Here is a 24,523-nt window from a genome sequence, read left to right as displayed (position 1 = left end):
ATTATTGTTTTATTCATTAAAATTAAATATCTAGGAAACCTCACATCTATATTATAGCCTATTTATTTTATATAGTTAAAAATAAAAACTGACTTTCACTCTATCGCTTCGAATTTAATGTTCCTATAATTTTTCCACACTTAATTAAATGAAATTCATTCATAAATTTTTAAGCTTAATTAATAAGCGTTGTAAATATACAAGAAAATTTGCCTTAAAGTTATCATTGTTTTAAATGGAGAATTCTCAAAGGAATTTTATCAGAAAAATTTAAAATGGTAAGCAACGAATCTGTATTTTTAAATCAATAAAAATTTTCACTTTGTTATATAGGGGTCCGATTGTACATCTGAAGGTAAACTCTCATAAGGGTTAAATTTTCATGAAATGTCATTTTTTTTTTAAATAAAAAATCGCTATTATCATTCCACTTTTACAACAGCATAATATTATGTTTTATTTGTTTATACCTATTGCACAACATGTTGTTGTCTGTTTAAAAGTTACGTCTCCAAAAGAAAAAACAGTGAAATAAATTCAAAATTTGTTTATACGCGCATATCAATATATTTATATAAAAGCAGGATGCTTTGTGTCCATTTTTTCATTTACAAACGTAAGTTCGTTGTGCGATCGCAATTCAAGCAAACGCGGCAGAAGCATGGACCCATCAAGCAATAACTCTCGTCAGACTGCTATGTGCCCTTGCGAAGGGTGCATCCACGTTTGTCCACCTGAAGACCTGATGAAACACATCTGCGCAGCGCACCCTTTCAGCAGAGAGGTAGAAAACATCAGAAGAATGCAAGAACGAAGAATAGTTGCGTTGCAAAATCAATTGGAATTTGAAATCCACATGATGCATTATTGGCATTGCTACGTTGAAATTTCCAGGATTGTAATGCTGGCGGCGGAAGAAGAAAATTATAACGATGAGCAGACGTCGGAACAACCAACTTCATCGCTGGAAGACGAGACTACTCTCGATTCTCCTGAGCAGTCAGTGAAAAGTGAGATTCCCGAAGGAATGCAGGAAGATCAAGTGAAAAAAAGTGAGTCAACAACCGCCGAAGAAAGAAGACCTGCTACTAACAATAAGGTGACATATCGTAAAATCATTTACCAGGCCATAATGGAGAGCCCGGAAAAACGGCTGCGGGTTGGGGAAATTACTAAATGGATCGAAAAAAAGTACAGTTCCTTCGTAAAGAAGAAACCCACCTGGACAAGCACCGTGCGCCACAATCTCAGTGTCAATTCCTGCTTTAAAAGAGACAATCAACGCTTCTGGAGTGTCGATCAAGAGGAATATGAGAAACGTGCCCTGGGATATGATAAAAACCTCTCTAAGTTGTGTAAATGCAAAAACTGCCAATGAACTCGTCGTTACGAACACTGAAAATTACAGATAAATCTTGTAGATAGTTATGTGAAAATTTTAATTGTATATAAAATTTTATAATTACACAATATTTATAATATTAATGAAAAATAAACATGTCGTAACGTGTTTTTAAAAATTAAATAATTTCTGATTATTTACAAACCTCTGATTATTGATTAAAAATATATTATTTTTGATTTGATGTTGGGAAAGTTGTCCTGTTGGCACATAACAATATTAAAATTCAGACGAAATAATGCATTAACATTTCATTAATTGTTGTAGGATTAATTAATTTTCAAACAAAAACTTTTTTAATTTTTTTAGAAAGGCCACTCTCAGAAATTGACGCAAATTAGCTTTTCTAAATTAGAGAAATATAATTTAGCTAACTCATTTGTTTCTAAAACCTTAAAGACCGTCTTTGACGAATTTTCTGAGCACACGAATCGATTTTCGAGGTTCGAATTAGGTAAAGTTGATGTTGTTTTCGAACAAAAGGTCCAGCGCGACGTGCGAATTTTTTTCCCGCCAAAACAATATGAACCTGCGCGTGTTCTTTATTTATTTATGAACCCTATATTTCGCTTTAAAATCCGCTTTGAGAAGCTTTTTTGATTACGTTAGAAGGGAATTTACAAAAATTGAATCGCAGAAACACATTCTAAATTTGTTTAATTGAAAATAAATTACACGCAAACCAAAAAGACAACTTTTGGGCGAATTTAGCTAGTTCTTTTTGCTCCAAAAATTCTCAACGCTGATAGGCTAACGCAATGTCAAGTAGTTCCCGCGGTTGAACGTTAATTTTAATAAATTAGCGTAATTAATCCAAACGTTAGTACAGATTATTCCCAGATTTAAAGTCATATTATAGAAGCTTCAAAACACAATTTTTGGCGCCTCTCTCGTGTCTCACTCACTCAGCGTTCGCGACAAAGTTTATTTTTTGGCCACGGGCCTCGGACGGCGCTCTGATCATCGACTATAAGCTCCAGGTGTGGAGAACACGCGATGAAAAGCGACGGCGAAAGCTTGCAAAAGCCGGTGATTGGCTAAACCAGCGAAACCACTGCTCACAATCAGCTCGTTTCTCGCCTCGCACCAGACCTCAACACTCAACACGGAAAATGTAAACATTGTAAGCTAGCAGTGCGGCTGTGGACACCAATTAAGCAGGCGAGTCGATATCTCTAAGATTCCATATTATAACATGCAATTCAAAACAAATAATTTACGCTCTCTCTGTATACTTATTATATCAAAATATGCACTCTTTAACTTAATTAATTTATACATAATTATCTCTTTGATCCTGATGGTTGATTTTTGAAGGCTTCCATCGTCACTCCTCGTTTACATAAGAGTTGGCGATGTTTCACTCACAATCAGCATGTTGCAATTCCGACACAGCATGATTTAGCACAAATTTTCAGCTTTTGTTTGATAACTTTCCGCCTGAATCTGGTATGCGATTTAAATTCTCGGCCCTGTTTGCGACAATTTTTTTATTTAGGGGGTTTTAAAGGTTAAAATGGATTTTAAAAATATTCTTTTTAAAAAATCAGGAAATTTACTAAAGAATTTTATGCTTAGTTAAATTATCACGTTTTTGTATTATGCAATCTATTGACTTTGATAGCAAAATCGCTATAGATTACGATCGATACAACACTGAATTGTGCGTGTCTCATTCAGAAATGTCTATAGAAATCGTAATTTAAACTGAATTAGAGCAAAAAAAAACGGTTTACCATAAATTTTGTTCAAAATTCCTGAAATCAATCAATAACGATTCGCTAGGTCTGGAATTTTATTTTTGACAGTGCAAATAACCGATTCCCAAAGGTTATTGAATTAGGAATTCGACAGGATGGGCCAAAAATCGACGAAAACCTAAAAAATCGTTACTTTGACGGTTTTCGGTGTAAATAACGTTTCAAAAATTGCAACAAGAACGCTGGTGACCAATCAGAGAAGAGAGCGGTCCTCTCTGATTGGTCAGATCGAGACAGCAGCGCTACAGCGACAGTCAGTGGAGTCAGCCAGCAGCCAATCTTGTCGCTTAATTGCGTTGACTGTCGCAGTGGCGCTGCTGTCTCGATCTTAGGCCTTATTCCTACGTTTAAAAGACAGTCTCTGATTGGTCGCTGGTGTTCTTGTGGCACTTTTCAATTGGTTCAGACCAAAAACCGTTTTCGGCACGTCATGTCAACTTGTTAACCGAATTCGACTCTCAAGAATCGATTTTGGTACTGCAAAAATTAAAATTTGCTCCCATCTCTTTATAAACAAGCCGCATTTCAACTATTTCAAGCCAGAAAACTTTATCAAAATCATAAAAACCCACTTTTATGGGTTTTTTTATCTCGCCGTGTTTTTGCTTTATTTCCCGTAACAATGTTATATACAATTATTTCATTACTTCAAGGACAAGGAATGAATCACTGATAAAACAGTTCCCGTGTCGCGCGGTTTGTGAAAAAGTTTCGAAAGAGCGGTCAGCGCTTTATTGGCGCGGCGACCAGCGCAACACTATTCCTCGGAACAATAATAATAATGTGCATAAATTTTAATGTGTGTGGGGCAAACGTGAATGCGCCTAGGGCCTCAGCGGCAATTTGCGTTTTGTCTTGACCCATATTTGGGCCGAGCGAGACTTTGGTCACTCCGCACTCCGAAGTAACTGGCGCGCAGGTGTTCGCATCCATCCAGACATTTTTAGACCTGCTTTCGTTCAACTTCGAACAACGAATAAAATAAGAGTTTAATTGACTCAATGCCGCTGAAAAATAAAATTGCTCAATTAACTTATTATTTGCGTTCCGGCGGCCGGCGCACGATTGCCTGACTCACCAAGATAATTACAGTATCCCATATATTAAGTGGATAAAAATATTGACATAAAACACAGTAAAAATTAGGAAAAATTAAAAATTTCCTAGATTGCCGTTTGGATTTTTGAGATATTTTTTTATTTATTTCTTCAGGAGGAGAATTTATTCGGTTTGGACGAGATAGGAATCAAATTCAAGCAAAAAAATCAATGAATAATAACCGTTTAATTTTGCGAGAAAAATTAAACTGGTCCTGATACTCCTGATTTGATTGTTGCACTCGATGAACCAACAATAATTAATGCTTGTGCTGATTCCTGTCTTTTTAATTATTTTGTAAACCGGTTGAGATTGGGAATGGTCACGGTATAATTCGCTAGTAAAATTAACAAAATTTCATAATAACTGCCGTAATTAAATCCGCAGGCGAACCTTTTAAACTTTCTGACAGCTAAATTATTCTTTTTAATTAAATGAATACCTAAAAAATCCTCTCGCGAATAAAATAATATTATAAATTTCGCTGACATTTTCGTACGAACGAACAGTTGTAAGATTGCTGACCTCCTTTGATAATAAAATTATCTTTAAACTCGATGGAAAGGGAAAGGGGTGAAAGGAACAAAATTGCAGTTGCATGACGTTCTCAATTCTTTGATTTAAACCGTTTGTTGGGTACAGTTTAAAATAACTCGATACCTTTCGCCCCTTTTAATTATAGGATTTTTTTGCTACCACCATTACAGACGAATATATTCAAAAACAAAAATTTGACGCCGTTAAAAAAAAATCAGCTCTTTCTTTCCAACAGTGATCTGAATGATTTATTTCCCTAATAAATAATATATTTTTTACTCTGCTGGCTCAGCATCCGCAATTGGATATCAAACAGTCTTCATTTACAATAATTTCCCCATGGAATAGGAAGTGTCAGGATGGCCGAGCGGTCTAAGGCGCTGCGTTCAGGTCGCAGTCTGGTTCTCCAGGCGTGGGTTCGAATCCCACTTCTGACAAACTTTTTGCTTGAGTTAAATCGCATCAAAGTCTGATCCAGATTCGGTTTACTGCGTGTAAATCAATTTTTATTCTTAAAATTGCTTAATTTTACGATTAGCTATTTTATTTGATTTATAATTATTTTTTTTCGTATTTTGAGTGTGTAATTTTGAGCTTAATCAGTCGTTTTTTGAGGAAAAATTCACTAAATTGTGAAAAAAAATCGATATTTGATAAGCATGAAATTTTTGGAGGCGATATTCTCAAAAAATAAAACGTAAATCTGGTATTTTTTGCTTATTTTCCTATAATATTTAATTTAAAAGGATGTTTCGCAAATTTTCTTTAATTAAATCATAATTTCTTATTTATTAAGAAGAAAATCCAGCTGCAAATTTAGCATTTAAGCCTAAAATGCTAAAATCTCTCGTAAGTCGACTGTTACTCGAATCAAAAGTAAATTAAGGCAGGAGTTAACCGGTCCAATTAATTAATTAATTAATTATCCTGTCGCCTTTACACTCTGTATAAATTAATTAGCGCAGAGAAGCCGTTGGCGACGGTGGACACGTGTGTGCATCGAAATAAGTTTCACTTTTTCCTTTTCATGACTTCTTGCTTTTTTCGTCGCGGTTTGTTATGCAATAATTTATTATTTGTGCCCTTCCATTCACAGAGTCGGCGCTCGCTGGCTCCCCCACCTGCATCGCTCACAATCAGCCGACTGCATCTTATTTCTGCTCATTCTGCTCCAGAGACGACGCGAAAGACGACAGCATCCGCCATGGGCTCCAAAGAAGGTACGCAAAAAATATACAAATATCGCCGAGGAATTCGCTCTCGGCCGCGCGGCTGTTGCATTTTCTTGACTATTTTCAACCGCCGAGCGGCACTTTCTCTCGTGCTCCAATTCACCCGCTCTTCCTTCGCTCGAGTTTTGCCTTCATTGTTTCTGCCCGCAATAATAATACACGCCGGCTCAGTTGATAAAAATAATATCGATTCATTCATTCGAGATTGGAATCACATTCTTATTAGAATTTTATCATGAACGCGAAATATCTTGTCTTTTTTTAGCTTACGTTAAGGTCAATGAAACGTAAATAAATTCCAGCGTTTCAAAAAAACCCACATTTTATTTTTTAAAAAGCGTTTTTTTACAATTTTAACCATTTGCACATCAGTTTTAAATATTTTTCTATTTAAGGTTCCTAAAAATTGTCCGAGAGAAATGTTTTGAGAAATTGAGGCAGAAAATGGCAATTTAAAAGACTGCAGAGGAAATTTTGACCACTCTGACCGCAAATTTTAGATTTCCACAAGTGGAATAAATTCATTTCTTGAGCAAGAAATTGGTAAAAGCAAATGCAACCCTGATAAATTCAGAATATTATCTTTGCTCTAATTTTACTGCTAATTGTTTCAATTACGACTGTCGGATGATAATAGGCTTTGAATAATTCATTTCCTTTGTTTCTATTTTATTAAAGGCGTGTTGGATGTGCTTAGCTTAAATTACAAGCATTGAAATTTCTCCTTGACTCCATATTAGAGACATCTGTCAACTGGAAACTGTGATTTCACTTGTCTCGAGAGTGCTTACGGTTTTCTAATGCATTAAATTGGATAATAAACAATTTGTTAGAGTAAAATTAAATTTTTTTCGAATTTTCTCCAAAATTTCCGGCACTTTTGACCACATTTTCTTGACAGATTTAGATTCCTCTCGTCGAAATCTGTCCAACAGTGAATGAAACCTTTAAGGGAAACCAAAAGCATATAAATAATTAGAATTGAAAATATTTCAATCGTAAAAAAATATAAAACGATAAAATTCTAATTTTATAATAATCACAGCGTAAAAACTATTTTTCTTCTACTTGATAAGAAAAATGTTTGAGGGAGTCTAAAGTCCAATAAATGTTTATTTGTACAATACAAATATTAATACAATAAACAAACATGAGAAGATTTTATTAATAGGCTCTGCAGAGACTTAATTTTGATGTTTTGGGGCCACAGATTACTGTAAAAAATACTTTTAAAAATATAGCATAAATATAAGAAAATAGTGAACTACAAATTAATACATTTAGGTAAAATCCTAGAGCCTTTTTAAGATGAAGATATAAATATAAAAATTTGTTCAAAGTAAATAAAAACGAATAATATTTGTTTAGGGCCGATTTGGAATAAATCAATGCGACCTTTCAAATTATTTGATATAATAATATTTTTTGTCATCCTGCATTTTTAAATTTTTTCCATTTTTCAAATAATTTGCTTCACAATTACATCTTCAAAACTCATATTTATAGCATCCATAATCCATAATTATAAATTCTTCATGTAACCCGTCGCGAAAGTGGCGAAAAAACGAGAAATTTAATTACAAATTCCAGTCAAGTCTCGAAAGAATATAATTGATGCTCTTTGTTAAGAAATAAAAATAGAATTTCAAGTAAGAAGACAGTCCTGACCTTTTCTTAATTTTTGCAGCCACTCTTCTCAAAATTTACACTGCTAATTAGGCCAATTTTGGCTTGAACAAGGATTTTCCAGGATTTTGCAACAAAATAAATTAAAAACTGTCTTCCAGCTTGAAATATTCAAATCTTCATCTACTATCAAGCAAGTTTTCTCTGCGCACAGACGGCGGGTGCGGATCGTGAGCCGTTCACCAAGCAATTATAAATTTTGTGCGAGATTGAGAATTGAGAGGTCGGCCTCTGAATGGCCTTTGTGTCTCGCTTGTCGACCTTGGCTCGTATCAATCGTATCAGCCGCGATTCACACGGGCCAAGACCTGATAGCACGCAGGCCAAATTCAAATTTTTATTTATGCACTTGATGCACTTTTCAAGAGATCAAAAAGGTCGATTTTTAGCTGATTTATTGAATAAAATATACATTTGGTCTGTTATATAGCCAGAATTGCGAAATATTGAATTAAAAAACATTAAATTGATTGTAGCAGAGATTTAAAAAAAATTATCAGGGTTGCAAAAATCTGTTTTTATAAAAAAAATCCAGTTTTTTTCCTATTTTAACTAGTTTCTTGCAGGCAATGTTTGTTCCTCGTCAGTTTTCAATAATTTTCTAATTATTGTAGCTCATGACTTTGACTTGAAAAATTGTCAGAGAGAAATTGAGGCAGAAAATTACAATTTAAAATAAAAAAAAATCAGCATAGTAGACACATTTTTTACCAATCCAACCGCAAATTTTAGATTTTCACGTGGGAAAAATGGAATAAATTCACTTCTTACATTTCTTGCGCAAGAAATTGGTAAAAATTGAGCGGTAAAAATAATTTAAAACTAGCGGTAAGCAAAAAATGCAACCCTGAAAATTAAATTTATTTTGGGCATGAAAATTTAATGATTTTCTTTCATAACTTGTAATCTTATCTCGCGGTTGTGATATAATAAACAAAAGATAAATTTTCAAGAGACTGCATATAAATTTAATTTGACACTTAAAGTCTTTTTTTATCGAATTGATATGATTGAAATCAATTAATCAATTAGCAGGCGGTGGTGCAGTATGAAACTGCAAATAATTTTATAATAGGCCTGTGCTGGGCGGTTTTTGCACTCATGGTGAGCTTTGTGTCGTGTCATTCTGTGCCCTTGAGGTGCATGCAATAATAATACTGCTCAGGATGACTGTGTGCAAATCCTGTATCCTCTTCTGTGTCGGCTTCCAGTAAATCCCGATCTCAGTCCCGAGGACAGTTTGGTGCTGATCAGACGCTCCCTCAAGTCTGCGAACATGGCTCCCGGCACTCACTTCGACGGCAACATCCCCCACATCTTCGTCACCCTCGGAGCCTCTGTAAGCTATTTAAGCGAATTTAAATAAGAGCGTGATTTGCAATTCTCGATAAATATATTTGTCGGACAGGGCGACCTGGCCAAGAAGAAGATCTACCCGACCCTGTGGTGGCTCTTCAGGGACAATTTGCTCCCCAGCAACACCATCTTCTTCGGCTACGCTCGCTCCAAACTGAGTATCGAAAAACTCAGGGCTAACTGCGACCCTTGGATGAAGGTTCGTATTCGTACACCTCTGGCATAATTTTCTTCCTGCATTTTGAATAAATGAGGAATTTTTTTCCCGGCGGCTGGAAATATTTTAAATAGTGCTTAGCGGCCTGAAGGGCCGGAAGACATTTTTTCTCCTGCAATTTTTAATTTTTGACCCTTTTTCACCGGCGGCTGGCTGAAACCTGTGTTTTATTTTAAGTTTTTTCAATCAGGAATGTTCTAAATACGCTAAAAATACCCTTTTACTTGGCATGGGGTCTTCGGATCTTGATCAAATTTGGAGATGTTTCCCTAAAGGACCTAAAATATCAGGTCAAAATTCCAAAAAGTGCCAATTTTAAAAGGGTTAAAATTTTAAAAAAGGTGATTTTTTCAAAAATTTCTAACTTTGGTTATGTATGATAAAAACACAAAATTTGGTGTCCAAAATGTCCTACGTTTGACGCCCAACAACTTCCCCACGATGACCAACCTTGTAGGCTAAAGGTCAAGGTCACTAAATTCGGTTGAAAAAATTCAAAAATGTCCACATAACCCTAGTAAATAAAATTTTTGATATTGAGATTGCCAAAATGTGCTCAATATCAGTGGTAACAAGATATAAAAAATTGGTTTGAATATTTTTTTTAATTTTCGAATTAATTAAAATTTAGTGTGCTAGGTCAAGGTTTTCCGAACGTCAGAAAAAACACGTTTCTTGCTATATCTCGACTTATATTTGTCCGATTTGCAAAAACCAAGCACCGTCTGACTCGTGATACACTTCCCTAAATAACTAAAGTAGTCTGAAGGGTACCACCCCTCTATAACCCTTTTTCACCCCCTGAAAAAACAGAAAAAACAAAATTTCGGAGGTTTTAAGCCTCTAAACTGACAGATAAAACGTGTGAATGTCCCAAATTTGCTCTGAGCTTCTATCATCCCTTATTCACAACCCTAGAATAACCAAAAGATCATTTTGGAATTAAATTTTAAATTATCCTCTCTAAAAATTCTAGGAATCCCAATTTCGTGGCTCGAAAGCTCCCTTCAAGTCTTCAAATTTAAAAATCCTTTTTGTCTTTACTAGATATTAGTAAAAAGAAAAAATTTCCCAGACTAGCTGCCGTTTAAATTTGTGAGAAAATCGGTTAAAGACTTTGCACAGTCTCCTTAGTGTAAAATCACGATTAATTTTATGATTTAGGGAATTTGGGGATCAAAATCAAGAGGGAAAAAATAAAAATCTGAAATTTAAGTCGTTTTTGAGATTTTTAAATTAATTTAAATTTATTCAGGTGAAGCCGGATGAAAAACAGCGATACGAGGAGTTCTGGAAGTTGAATTACTACGTGGACGGCACGTACGACACTCGCCGCGACTTTGAGATTCTGAATCAGGAGATGGAGAAGCACGAGAAGGGACCAACGGCCAACCGGCTTTTTTATCTGGCGCTTCCTCCGTCCGTCTTCAACCCAGTCACCGTCAACATTAAGAACACCTGCATGTGCACAAAGTATCTAGACTTAATTTTAATTTGCAATTCAGAAAACTCATGAATATTTGCAATTCACAGAGGCTGGACCAGAGTGATAATTGAGAAGCCGTTTGGTCGCGACGCGGACTCTTCAAAGGCGCTGTCGGACCATTTGGCCTCTCTCTTTAAAGAGGACCAAATCTACCGCATCGACCATTACCTGGGCAAGGAAATGGTCCAGAATTTAATCACCCTGAGGTGAATTTTTAAAAGCGGGATGGTTAATTTTTCAAAATTAATTTATAAACATTCAGATTCGGCAACCGCATCTTCAACCCGACGTGGAACCGGGACAACATCGCGTCCGTCCTGATTTCTTTCAAGGAGCCCTTCGGCACTCAGGGCAGAGGCGGCTACTTTGACGAGTTTGGCATCATCCGCGACGTCATGCAAAACCACCTGCTGCAGATCCTCTGCTTGGTGGCCATGGAAAAGCCGGCCTCGATCCACCCTGATGACATTCGCTACGAAAAGGTTTTTTGGATTTTTTTTTTCAAATATATTTTCATTCGCTCGAACTCCGCAGGTCAAAGTGCTCAAGTGCGTCGACCCTTTGAAGCTGGAGAACTGCGTCCTGGGGCAGTACGTCGGCGACCCTGAAGGCGAAGGCGATGCCAAACTGGGATATCTCGAAGATAAAACTGTGCCTAAGGACTCGGTCACTCCGACCTACGCTCTCTCCGTGATAAAAATCAAGAATGAACGCTGGGACGGCGTGCCGTTCATTTTGCGCTGCGGAAAAGGTGAATTTTCTCTTCCCGTTTGAATTATTCCTACACTTAAAGCAGTGGCCTAACACTTTTTACGAGTTGAGGGACGCCCTTTTAAAGTAGCGCTGATTTTGGGGGCGTTGGAGGCGGCGGGCGGAGGTGGCAATCAGGCTTAACAGACGCAGAATTTTACGTCAAGTCAGATAAATTTTGAATTTTTACCGTACGTCCCATAGGAGCTGAGTTATTAATTTTTAAAGTCGAAAAACGTGATTTGTGACAATTCAAAATTTTGGTTTTTGGGGCCCAGGTGGGGCCCTATAGGCCGGACTGCGTTGATTTGGGTACGAATCGATGCCCCTTAATGAGGCCCGTCCGCCAATTTTTGTTTTTCCAAAATCAGGCAATTTTTCGAATTTTAAAATAAAATATTCTGCCGAAAATAAGGACAATCCAAAATTTGCGATTATTTCCAAACGGAGGAAAATTGAAGGGTCTTACCAACTCCATCGCACGCGCAGGTCCAACGACAGTCTGGAAATCGATTTTCAGATTTTTTGCGCCCATAGAAAAATTAAAATTATTTTTTCCCGTTTTTTTCAATTCGCGCGTGGCGCATTGTTCACAAGCGAACATGATTTTGGGTCTACGAGGGCGGCAATCAGGCCTAAAAGACGCAGAATTTTACGGCTAATCTGATAAACTTTGGTTTTTCACTCTACGATCCATAGAAGCCGAGTTATTAATTTTTAAAGTCGAAAAACGCGATTTGTGACAATTCAATTTTTTGTTTTTGGGGTCCAGGCGAGGCCCTATGGGCCAGACGGCCCCCAATTTGGTACCAATCGATGCCCCTCAATGAAGCGCTTTTGCCCGTGTATGGTTTTCCAAAATCTGATAATTTTTTAAAATTAATACGATTTATTTTCTGGCAATTTTTCGAAAAATTCAAAATTTTTTAAAAATGGTTTAATTTTTGTTAAAATTCGGTCGTTTGTCCGATCGTCGACCACGACCCCTCATTATATAGGTCTCGGACTGGGCTACGATCCGCGGTACCCTGATGACCTTTTTCAGGGTACCCCGACCTGAGATCCGCTCCCAGGCCTGTTTTTAATTATTTTTTCAGTAATTTCGAGCACATTTGGCAAAACTTGGCGATTATTATTGACCATTGTCTGTCACCGACCTTCCTCAGGTCGCGTACGGGGCGCAAGTAATTTATTAAGTCTTAAAATTACTCCATTTGCAGCCCTGAATGAGAGAAAGGCGGAGGTGCGAATCCAATTTAAGGAGGTGCCCGGTGACATCTTCCACGGCAAGCCGAAGCGAAACGAACTGGTGATGCGCGTGCAGCCTGGCGAGGCCGTCTACGTGAAGCTGATGACCAAGAGTCCGGGCATGAGCTTCGACATGGAGGAAACCGAGCTGGACCTGAGCTATCACAGCCGCTACCACGACGTCAAGATGCCGGACGCGTACGAGCGGCTGCTGCTCGACGTCTTCTGCGGCATGCAGATGCACTTTGTCAGCTCGGACGAACTGTCCGAGGCGTGGCGCATTTTCACGCCGCTGCTGCACCAAATCGAGCGGGAGAAAGTGAGGCCCATCATGTACAAATACGGTTCGAGAGGGCCCAAAGAGGCTGACGTGATGAGCTCGGCCAATGACTTTAAGTACTACGGTTCCTACAAATGGGTCCAACCCAAGTAGAAAGAACACACGATGACACGCACCTTTTGTTTCGTTCATTTTTTAAGATTTATAAGAAAGACAATAGTCAGCTTGATTCGACTCTTGAATTTTATTTCGCCGTGATATATATATACTTCAAAGTATTGGATTTCTGCTTCTCTGCACTCTGTGATTATCAGAAAATCGAACCATTCCGATTGTTGGCTGGTCCCTTGTGGTACTAATAATATATGTCATTTGAAAGCTTTATTTTTGTACCTTTCACTGTTGGTATTTTGCAGTTTTTGTTATTGGTAAAAACGATTTGTAATATTTTCAAGCAATAAACCACAAAGGAGAATACTCGAAACTTGAAATTATTGAAAATTAAAGTGTTTTATTTCTATAATTAATGCAACCCTTTTGATATTATCGTGGCTTAGCTATTTAAAATAAATAGAAGCGTAAATTTTTTAGAAAGGTGGCTTTTAATATGGTGAAGACTGTCTCCTTATTTGAAATCTGGTTTATTTTGAGGAAAAATTCCCTAAATTGACCAGTTGCATAAACCGTTAGTGTTTAAAGCCGCCAGCAGATGGCGCAACCACAGACTTTATTAAAAAATTTTGTTTTAAGCGGTTTTAAGGCATATCCGCTGCGATTTCAGACTCAATCTAGCTATTTTGCTTTTTTAATTAATTTGCTTTTTTTGGCGTGCTGAAAACCAAAATCGGTTCAGCCATTCGCCGTAGAAACGTTGGAAAAGATTTTTTTATTTCAAAAAATTGTTTTTCACGATTCTACGACGATTGACTGAACCGATTTTGGTTTTCAGCACGTCAAAAAAAGCAAATTAATTGAAGAATGCACAATTAGCAGGATTGAGTCTGAAATCACAGCGGAAGTGCCATAAAATCGAAAGTCTACGGTGGCGCCATCTGTTGGCGGCTTCGAAAATTTAGGGTTTATGCAACTGGTGAATTGTGAAAAAATCGTAATTTTACAATAAGGAGACAATTGATTCTCTAAAAAAAATTAAACAGCATCCTGGAAAGTTTTAGCCTTTGCCTTATTTTTAGAAAGTACTAAATTTCTAAAGCAGGTTCCAAGGATTTTTCACAAAGCTTTTACTTCTAAAAATTTACTGTGCACACCTTTAATTAATTTTTTTCACTTCAATTTATTTGCTTTTGGACTGGCTAAAATTGCCAGACTTGGTGCATTTCTCCATTCCATTCCATTAATTAATTTTACAGAGGTGTGAAAATATTGGAGAAATGATAATTCCTTGAATTCGCTTTTCCAACATAACAATAATTTATTCATCAATTTACACACAAGTTACGCTCGTGTGCACACTTGACAAAGTAACAGGCGCGGAATTATTATTTTTTTTTGCTCCTGGGTCGCTTTTAAGAAAGGTCATTTTAACTGACGACGTTAAAACGGCCGGATCAGTAATTTACAGGGATTCCTTCCTTTTAAAACCACAAATGAGACTGAATATGTGCGACTTTGTCCTGACAGAGCTTGCTTTTATTTTTGACAATCGATGGAACGAACATCAGCCAGCCAGCCGTACGTTATGGTTTTAAAAGAAATGCGAGTCTGCTAAAACAGTTTGCTATATTTCAATGACGATTTTTAGCTGTGTGTAATGTACATACATAATCTCGTCTACTTTGGGCTGGGCGGCTTGAACGCAATCTTTCGCGATTTCAATGGCGCCCATTTGTGTTTCTTGATGTAGAACGAAACGGCGAATAGAAACGAGAACATCATCAGTGCCTGTCAACACACATTTCAATCAGTTAGTTACTACAATTTGACTTTTTAAAAGGGAAATCTCACCTTCAGAGCCATTTTCTTGCGCTGGTCGTGCTCCGGCTCCGACGTCCATCTCAAGAAAGCAGACACGTCCTTCGCCAGCTGACTGGCGGTCGCAGGGGTGCCGTCAGAATATTCAATAACCTGAAATCAAAGCGAGGTTGGATTATTTCCAGCTGGTTCATCAAATTTTTCGTGACTGATTCTCCAAAGGGTAACTAAATTTGACCTTTTGAGGTAAAATTCAACCTTCAGGGTTCGAAATAATGACCTAAATCATCCTGTTTGGTGTCGCATCCTTCCAGAAGGGTTCAAATTTGATTCCAGTAATGCCGACAGGAAATCCTAGACCCCAATTTAAAAAAAACGAATATCTTCCTATGTAAAATGATCGCCAAAACCCCGAATTTCGAGGTAAAAACCAAGTAATCGACGCGTTTTGATGCGAAACGAAGGAAAATGCAGTCAAAATCACCATCCGGCCCATTAGTGAATTAAAAAAAAATCAAAATAAAATATTCAGAATCGCGCGGGGGCCGCGATTGGACCATAGAGACGCAGAATTTTACAGAGAGTCTAAAAAACTTTGGTTTTCCGTGGTACGACCAATAAGAGCCGAGTTAGTAATTTTTAAAGCCGAAAAACGTAATTTGTGACATTTCAAAATATTGATTTTGGGGCCCAGCCGGGGCCCAATGGGCCGGACGGCGCCAATTCGGGTACCAATCGATGCCCCTTGAAGAGGAGCATCCGCTCGTGTGCGGTTTTCCAAAATCGGACCATTTTTTGAATTACTACGAATGTTTTTCGGCCGAAATTTTGAAAAAGCTCAGAGTTAAAAACCTATAGGACACCAAAATCGATGATTACGGACGTGATATCATGTTTTAAACCTCAGGGTCAAGTCAGGGTCGAATCCTGAAGGCTGTATTTGGCCTCAAAAGGTCCAATTTAATAATCCTTGGTTTTCTAGGAGACAAATTTTACTGCTAAAATTCCTAAAAATCAATATTTCGGAAAAAAGTTGAGAAAAGTGACCTTGACCTTGGGCCTGCAACCTTTTAGTAAATGTAAAACTTGTTCAGAACCGAAATTTAAGTTCAGTAGTGAAAGTTTCAAGGTGATATCTCAACTGGATCAAGTGATTTTTCATTTTTGGAGGTTAGGCGGCCACTTAAATGATTCCCTTAAAAAAAACTGTTTGCTCACTTCATTGTACAAGGCTTGAGCCATGCTGATAGCACCACCAGCGAAGTAAGGGTTGTAGTACTGTCCCTCGCGCAGCACCACACCAGCAGGAGCGTCAACGTAGCCGGTCAGCAGAGCGAAGATGTAGTCCTGAAACAATTTAATGATTCGGTAACAACCAATTTGTTTAAAAAATAATAAATAAATAAATTCGATTGTATACAGACTTTTACTCTGTATTTTTAACGAATTATCAACAGAAAACAGTTTGTTAAAGATAAAAAAAATAGCCAATATAACAATAATACTTATTTTTTAGGCGGTTACGCCCACTTTTCAATGAAACGATGTTTTAGACATAAAAAAATAGTAAAAATTCAATATTGTGAGAAAATGTCAGTCATCTTTTAGGTTTTTCAAGAAATAGTCTAAATTTTTTCTTTAAAAATTCAGCAAATTAAAGTAGATTGATTGAGGCCGACAGTTGAAAAGCATTTATTTTAATTTTTTTTGGTCAATAAACAATTTGCAATAATAAAAAACGGACCTTGCAACAGTAAAATTCTTTCTCCAAAATAATTTGCATTGATAATAAAAAACTAACATCTAGTCTATGATTTCAATCATGAAACGTTGGAGTTAATAATTAATAAAAGAAAAAGAACCGCGAACGTACCTCTCCACCGTGACGAGCGGAGCAAATGTAGCTCATGTCTGGAGGGTAAGCACCATTGTTGGCGGCACGAGCTGCTTCCTCGTTCGGATAAGGGTTGGGGAAGTAGTCGGACAGCTTTCCTGGCCTCATGAAGTAGTTACCCTGGTCGTCAGGACCATCTCTCACCTGCGGACACACAATACATTGTTATTTTTGCAGATACTAAAATATTAGGCAGGTTTTTCGGAGTTTTAAGGGCGAGACGAACCTGAATTTCTTCAGCCTCAGCCTTGGCCTCTGCCTCTGTGTGTGTGACGCCGATCAAGTTGCGGTAGGCGATGTAGCGCATGCTGTGGCACGCGGCGCACACCTGTTTGTACACTTCATAGCCTCGGCGCAAGCTGGACAAAGAATTTTTTTTTAAATTTCCAACAATTTTTGGTTATTAAGCAATTTTTAAATTAATTTCCCTCTCATATTCTGCAATAATTTTTGTTTACCTGGCGTGGTCTAGAGAGGCGAAAGTGCCCGAGTGAGGCCAGGTATTGTGGGGAGGTTTCAGGTCATTTCCAGATGCCTGAACTGACTGTTCAAGAGCAACGAGCAGACCGGCTGCGCCTCCAGTCAACACGCCAAAGGCAGTGTATATCTGCAACAGGACAAAAGGAATAAACGTTTGAAGCGGTCTGAAATTTAGGAATAACTTACCACTTTGCGGCTCCTGCTGAAACCAGCCCTAGTTGATAGGTTGGCAATCTGACGAAAAGAGGAGATAAAACGTTAGTAGCTAAGAATTTAAGACAATGGGCGTCAATTCTTTAAAGGGGATTGTTAGAAAATCTATTAGCCGATTACAGCATAGGTTATTTTATTTTTATGCCATAAAAAGAAGCGAATTAGTGAAATTAACGTGTAATTAGAGAAGAACATCTGTGAGAGGTCAACGCAACGATGACCGGCACTGTAGCCAGAAAGTGCCGTTTTCGTGAACGTATCGGGGAGAAATTGGTCAGTAATGGAAATAAATTGAAAACCAGTTTGGTTATGCGGGTAAAACACCTACCTGGTGGAGAGAAACTCCACTATTTGGTGCTAAAACACCAGTTCTGCACAACCTCCCTAGAACGGCGGCCATGACGGTTATGATGGAAAGAAGGTAAAATTTTACAGCCGCTCGAGTCGTGCAGCTGCAGTTAACAAAATTAAATCGATCAGATTTCTAGATTTCAATGTCAGGAAAATTCAGAATTTTATTTTTAAATTATAATTTGAATAGTAAAATTTGGAAGTTTGTTTAAATTTGAAATAAACACTAAATTGATTTTCCGGTACCTATTGGTACCAACATAACAAAAACAAACAAATTGCTGTTATTTAAAATTGCTGTTGTATTTTCAAAATAAATTGATTAAATCATCTCTCCTAATATCTAAATTTTACTTAAATAAATTATTAATTGAATAAACCAAATAGAGTTTAAATTTCTGTTAAGAATTATTTCCCCAAAACGCAGAACATTGGCTGCTGTGGGTTCGGCTGGCTGGCCTGCCTGCTGTTGTAGTGTAGTACTGTGTAGTACTCTCGTCTCACGCAGAGTCAGAATCAGAGCTGGAGTAGCATCAGTTGTTTGAGTCTCCGCTGGTTCCCGTCTTCATCCACAATCATCCGCATCCACCTTCACCACTTTTCGAAGAAAAATGAGTGCCGGAGGTGCTGCAATGCCTGAGCTGGGCAGTAAAATCAGCCTTATTTCCAAAGCTGATATCAGATACGAGGGGAGGCTTTTCACGGTAGACCCTCAGGAATGCACCATTGCCCTGTCAAATGGTTTGTATTTTTTGCTTCGATTTCGGCTCTAATTTTGTTCACTGGCTTGTAAATTTCCTTGGTTGTCTAGCTCCCGAGTTTAATTCTGCGTATTGCGATTTTTTGAGGTCATTTTGCGAAAATGGCGGAACGGACGCGTCCCTCGAATTATGTAAACACCAAGTACCGCTATTTTGCGCCACTTTGTTTTTATCGCTCATTTCGCGTGTAATTAACCGTTTGATTGGAGATTTCAACCCTGAATTAGATTTAAAACCGTCTAATCTCGTGATTTAACATTCCGAGAAGCTTGCTGGCTCGGAATTCGAGAAATTTTGGCCGAGTTTCGCATTGCCCGCATTCCTGCCATTTCACGCATTGTTTGCCTCTTCCAAGAGTCCTTCTTGTCTATGTACAACTGTGAGAATCATTGGAATTTGTTTTGCAGTGCGTTCCTTTGGCACGGAAGACCGAGAATGCAGCTTTCCAGTGTCGCCACAGAATCAAATCTACGACTATATTTTGTTCCGCGGCTCCGACATCAAGGACATTCGTGTTGTGAACACCGTCGTCCCAAATGATCCTGCCATCGTTACTGTACGTCACCCTGAACAATGAATTCGACTCTTGAATTTAAACTAAATTAATTTTTTTGCAGCTCTCCGCGCCTCAGGCCATGGGCAGCTCCAATTTCCAGCAGTCGCAGGCGCAGGTCGCGCAGCAGGCGCCCGTCTTCGGGGGCAACAACCTGATGGGCCCGATCCGCTCCAATGTGCCGCCGTTTGGCTCCAGCTACAACTCCGTGGCGGCCAATTTGACGAGCAGCATGCTCTCTCATCAGGACTCGGCAAAAATCCTGTCAAGTGAGTGCCCTGAGGGCCCGGTGTCCCCTCCTCGCCCTGGCGGCGCAAAAGTAGACGAATCTCCAATGGGTGAGTTGCAACAACCAAGAACTCTGTGCACGCTGCTTCTCCTCTCGCTGCTTCTAAATTTAATTCTTACTGCATGATGGCTTAATTAATTCGGACAAAAAACAAGTCGTGGCTTTCCTCGTATTAGTGCATGCTTGGTTGCTGTAGCTGCTTTGGCCGACTAGTAAGAGCTGTTGCCAGCGTAACCAAAATCAGGCTTGTTAACAGACCTGATGTCCGGCCGGGCAATGACGCCCGTCGGCGGCTCCCGCAAATCTCCCACGGCGGACCAGTCGACCCAGTCGGAAGGCAAGAATAACCAAATGGGCGCCGTCGGATCGCGCGGAGGCTACAGACAACAGGGTGAATACCACAGAGGACGCGGAGGACCTCACAGAGGCGGCGGTGGATGGAATGACGGGTAATAAATTTTGTGACATCTTTAAAAAAAGGATAAATGGAATAGGAAAAAAGGTCTGAAATTTTTCGCAAGTCCAGCCGGTTTTGCTCCAGAAATTTGAATTTGAGTGGTTTAATTGCGTTTTTAAAGTGTTGTTCTATAAATATTATAAAACAGGAAAGTGCAATGGCCCAAATATTTTTGTGAGTTCAAGTCAGAAACCAATCCTGGCTCTAAGGTGAATTTAAAGAATAAATAAACCTTAAAAAAGCACTATTTGCGGCCGTTGTCTGGTCTAAAAGACGCAGAATTTCACGGCGAGTCTGATAAACTTTGGTTTTATGCTCTACGGTCAATAGGAGCCGAGTTATAAATTTTTAAAGTAAAAAAACGCGATTTGCGACACTTGCTAACTTTGGTTTTTGAGGCCCTATGATCCAGGCGGCCCCAATTTTGGTGCCAATCGACGCCCCTCGGCGAGGCGCGTCCGCCTGTGTTTGATTTATCAAAATCAAGCCATTTTTTTAATTATTACAAATTTTTTTCAGCTGAATTGCCGAAAAAAATCGTAATATTCAATTTTTTTTCCACCAAGACCTGGAATTTCTCCAGATACGCTACCTAGTCATTACGTTTGTGATAATTTTATCAACTCTGTACTCTCAGTTTATTTTTTACAGCAGTGCAGCTTTGCGTTTTTAATGACAATTTCAGTGATAACCTGAGAAAAATTGAAAATTTGCGAATTTTTTTCAGAATGGAGCCCATAACAGGCGAACATGATTTTTGGGGGGCGGCAATCAGGCTTAAAACACGCAGAATTTCACGGCGAGTCTGATGAAATTTGTTTTTTTACTCTACGCCCCGTACGAGTTGAGTTATTAATTTTTAAAGTTGAAAAAACGCGATTTGTGACACTTGATGCTTGTGTTTTTTTTGGGCCCAGGCGGGGCCCTATGGGCTGGACGGCGCTGATTTTGGTACCAATCGACGCCTCTCAGTAAGGCGCGTTCGTCCGTGTTCAGTTTTCCAAAATCGGGCCATTTTTAGAATTTTAACAAATTTTTTTACGGCTGATTTTTCAAAAAGGCCGAAAAAAAACATTTATTTTTGTTAAAATTCAGCTGTTTGTCCGATCGTGGACCACGACCCCTCATCGGACAGCTCTCAGGAAGGGCTTTGACCAGGGGTACCCTAACGACCTTTTTCAGGGTACCCCCACCTGAGATCCGCTCCGAGGCCAGTTTTTAATGTTTTTTTGGCACTAATTTGAAGCTTTTTTGGCGATAATCAACGAAAATTTCACTCTTGCCTTTCACCGGCCTCCTTTTTTGTGATATTGCCGGCTCTGCCGGTTATATTTGAATTTTTGGGTTCATTTCGCCGCCTCAACAGACATAGGGTTGGCGCGAAGCGCCCGTCTGGTGTCCCCCGAAGGACTTGTGTATTTAATTTGACGTCATCTTTTTTATGGTACTTAATTGTTCTTTTCTTTCACAGAGGTCGGATGGAAAATGACAACCGTGGCTGGGGTCAGCAGCAGAACAACCGCGGCGGTCCTGGCGGATGGCGCGGAGGCGCTCGGCGCGGCCGCGGAGGCCGTGGCGGCGCGGCTTTCATCAGAGGTGGAGGCCAGCAGCAGCAACACCAAGGTGGACAGCAGCATCAACAGCAGCAGGGCAACAACGCGCAGAACCAGAAGAAGAACGTTCTCAAGTTCGAAGGCGACTACGACTTTGAACAGGCAAACACTGAGTTTGAGAACCTGCGCTCTCAGCTTGCCAAGATCAAGATCACGGCAACCGCGGCCGGATCGTCCAATGCGGGCATCAAAATGGCCACTGCCGCGGACGTCACCCCTGATCAATGTGAGTGAAAGCAGATTTTTTTTATCATTTTGTGATTTTTTTTAATTTTGATGGTTTTTCGTCGGGATTGCCAGTTTTTTTACCAATTTCCTCCGCATGAATTGCTAGATTTTTTTTTATTTTTTCCCTCTGGAAATCTCAAATTTGCGGCCAAAGTGGTCAATATTTCCTTTACCTTGTAGATTTTTCCCCTTGATTTCTCCAAGCTGTTATAAATTTTAAAAGATTACCACTGCACTTGATTTTTTCACTCCTGTTTTTAGTAACGCTTTGCTTTTTTATTACCAACCAATTAATGATTTTCCAATTTTCTACATGACATTTTACAGTTACTGTGGAAGAAATTGTCCACTACTTGAGGATCATTCTGATTCACTAGACTTTTCAGACGTAAATTTTTGTCAATTTTTTTTAATTTATCAATACAGAAAGTTCGTGTTTATTAAAAACAGCCTTCTCAAAAATCACTGCTTAAATTTTAGGCCTTCCTTAAATATTTGAAACCTTAGAAATTAAATTGAATTGATTTTCTTTTCATAAATTAACGAGGAAACTTTTTTATTAATTTTTATGGCTGACAAGGAATCTCTTAGGATTGGATGTCTACTCTTTAGTTGATACCATTGAATTTCATCGGCCTTTCCAGATGTGTACCACGAAGAATGGTGGAATTTTGCGATTTCATTTACGTAGTTTTTCAGTAAAAGGCTGAAATTTCAAAATGCATTTTTGTTTATAAAAACTGTTCTTTAAGACACCGATAGGTGGGTTGATTTTTTAAAATATTAGCATTTTTGTGGAACACAATGGGGTTTTTGGCAACCCTGACGAATAATTAGTCTTTTAAATGGCTACTCTTATCCATCTAAAATTTACAGTCTAATAAATTTTCCACAAGTTTCTTTAAGATTGACTGTAGAGATAAAAACTAAACATTTCAAATAGTAGATTTCCTGCTAAAATTAAAAATTTTGGTACTTTTTCAGAAGGAAAAGGAAATAAATTAAATTATATCGCGATTAATTTCCGGTGATTTTGGTGCTTGCGTTGCAGGGTGGCAAAAAAGTCGCATTTAAAAATAAATTACTGCTGTTTTTAATTCAACCAATTTTTCGTAGGCAATGTTTCCACCTCAGTTTACAGTATTTTTCTCTTGACCTCGACTGTAAAGTTGTCAAAAAGAATTTTTTTTTAGAAATTGAGGTAAAAATCTGGAAATTTTAGCCACTCCGAGAGTGAAATTTTAAGATTTTCACTAGGAAAATTAAAAAAATCATCTCTTGCATTTCATGCGCTAAAAATTAGTCAAAACAGGAAGAAACCATTGGTGATCAAACCAAGTTTAAGCAAATAATGCATCCTTGCGTGAAACCTGGTGAAATTTCTTATTTTTAGTTACAATACCAAATTTTCTTCTAAAACTTTCAATTTTTTAAACATTGAAAATGTTAATTTTAAAAAATAATAATAATAATTGAACTCTATGACCAGGTAGTCAGCTCTGATTTTGTTTTTAAATATGTAACCAATAACTTCCTGGCTAAAATTCAAAAGTTTGAATTTTTCAGATGAAAAATTAAAAAAAAATTAATTGTGTTGCTTGCGTTGCTGTTTATTTTAAAGAAAATTCTCACTTCTAACGATTATTTTAAATAATTTTATGATTTCAGTGAAGGCACAGCTGAACGGCGGCGAGGTAACAGAAATTAAGGAGAAGCCGATCGAGAGTGAAAACGACGAAGATAACAAGGTGTTCTACGACAAAGAGGTTTCATTTTTTGACAACATCAGCTGTGAAGCTATCGAACGCAGCAAGGGGTGAGTTCCAGAAAATAAATTAAACCCAACCATTAACTAAAAAATAAAAAATTAAACAGAGCTTCACAACGCACGGACTGGCGTCAGGAGAGGAAGCTGAATTCCGAGACGTTCGGCGTGTCGTCGGCCCGCAGGGGCTACAGGGGTGGCAGGGGCGGTTATTACCGCGGGGGCTCCGGCTACAGGGGCAACTACAACAACCGGGGTGGCGGCTACCGGGGCCACCGCGGCGGCTACAACAATCAGCGCAACCAGCAGAACCAACCACAACAGCAACAGCAGCAACAACAGCAGCAGCAGCCGGTCGGCGCGCAGCGAGGTAGTGAATTGATTGCCTACTGATACTGACCCGCCAAACTGCAACTCTTTCTCGTTTTAGGGAAGCAACAAAACTGAATGAAACGAGATGAATGGGGACAAAACGCGACTGTTGTAATTTTAAATGAATTTTTTTTCTCTGAGCTCTGCAAGAAAGTAGCAAAGTCATCGCTCTATGGATTTTTTGCGAGTTCAGTGGTGCATATTGTGCCGCGCGTCTAATTGAGTGATTAAACAAAGAAATGAGGGGAGAGAGAGAGAGAGATAAGGAGAAAATGTGATGGTGCACCGGTGCCGTCGCCGTAAAACGCGAACTACTTGGATACTAGAGTAAGCGAGAGACAAACAAAAGGGGACGATTCTTTGAGAGCCAAATCGAATGTCATCCATAGAGCGGTGAAGAAGTAAATTGATGATTCATCCAGTTATTTATTATTTTCTGGAATGGAAGTGAATTTCCGTATTAACTTTATTTACTCAATTAAATTTACATTATCGTAAATCGAATTTTTTATTTGCATCGCTGAAACGAGGCCCTCATTATGTTGAACGTGAAATAAAACTAA

At 38.5% G+C, this 24,523-nt stretch overlaps 3 protein-coding genes and 1 non-coding gene across 8 annotated transcripts in view; 3 read left to right on the top strand and 1 right to left on the bottom strand.

Moving 5' to 3' along the window:
• Zw (glucose-6-phosphate 1-dehydrogenase Zw) overlaps positions 1-13,558 on the top strand; it is a 109,408-nt gene extending 95,850 nt beyond the window's left edge. Inside the window, exons 2-9 of the mRNA XM_065483762.1 lie at positions 5,989-6,017; positions 8,927-9,054; positions 9,124-9,270; positions 10,544-10,761; positions 10,822-10,980; positions 11,037-11,256; positions 11,309-11,525; positions 12,745-13,558. Coding sequence (XP_065339834.1) covers positions 6,002-6,017; positions 8,927-9,054; positions 9,124-9,270; positions 10,544-10,761; positions 10,822-10,980; positions 11,037-11,256; positions 11,309-11,525; positions 12,745-13,205 — 1,566 coding nt within the window. The 5' untranslated portion in view covers positions 5,989-6,001 and the 3' untranslated portion in view covers positions 13,206-13,558. The remainder of the gene's footprint in view (positions 1-5,988; positions 6,018-8,926; positions 9,055-9,123; positions 9,271-10,543; positions 10,762-10,821; positions 10,981-11,036; positions 11,257-11,308; positions 11,526-12,744) is intronic.
• On the top strand, positions 5,151-5,234 carry TRNAL-CAG (transfer RNA leucine (anticodon CAG)). Its single transcript has one exon. It is a non-coding gene; the product is annotated as a tRNA-Leu (tRNA).
• A 901-nt stretch (positions 13,559-14,459) lies between the features above and the next one.
• On the bottom strand, positions 14,460-18,038 carry LOC135940087 (cytochrome c1, heme protein, mitochondrial). The gene is made up of 8 exons (XM_065484770.1): positions 17,900-18,038; positions 17,545-17,592; positions 17,337-17,485; positions 17,105-17,237; positions 16,858-17,022; positions 16,203-16,331; positions 15,018-15,137; positions 14,460-14,954 (listed from the first exon to the last, which is right to left on the bottom strand). The coding sequence occupies exons 1-8, from the start codon at positions 17,969-17,971 to the stop codon at positions 14,844-14,846; spliced, it is 927 nt and encodes a 308-aa protein (XP_065340842.1). The 5' UTR covers positions 17,972-18,038; the 3' UTR covers positions 14,460-14,843.
• Positions 18,039-18,414: 376 nt separating this feature from the next.
• tral (trailer hitch) lies at positions 18,415-24,295 on the top strand. 5 transcript variants are annotated; one of them, XM_065483764.1, is made up of 8 exons: positions 18,415-18,663; positions 19,091-19,239; positions 19,301-19,574; positions 19,770-19,974; positions 21,454-21,821; positions 23,492-23,639; positions 23,699-23,958; positions 24,019-24,295. In XM_065483764.1, the coding sequence occupies exons 1-8, from the start codon at positions 18,534-18,536 to the stop codon at positions 24,033-24,035; spliced, it is 1,551 nt and encodes a 516-aa protein (XP_065339836.1). In that variant the 5' UTR covers positions 18,415-18,533; the 3' UTR covers positions 24,036-24,295. The 5 variants fall into 5 exon arrangements, with proteins under 5 accessions (XP_065339836.1, XP_065339837.1, XP_065339835.1 ...); XM_065483765.1 differs by having other exon boundaries at positions 19,782-19,974; positions 23,699-24,295; XM_065483763.1 differs by having other exon boundaries at positions 23,699-24,295.
• The last annotated feature ends 228 nt before the right edge of the window (positions 24,296-24,523 follow it).

This window comes from Cloeon dipterum, chromosome 3 (genome assembly GCF_949628265.1).
Source record: "Cloeon dipterum chromosome 3, ieCloDipt1.1, whole genome shotgun sequence".
Taxonomy (NCBI): Eukaryota; Metazoa; Arthropoda; class Insecta; order Ephemeroptera; family Baetidae; genus Cloeon; species Cloeon dipterum.
The sequence above is the reverse complement of the archived record's forward strand: the minus strand, read 5'-3'. Positions and strand labels throughout refer to the sequence as shown.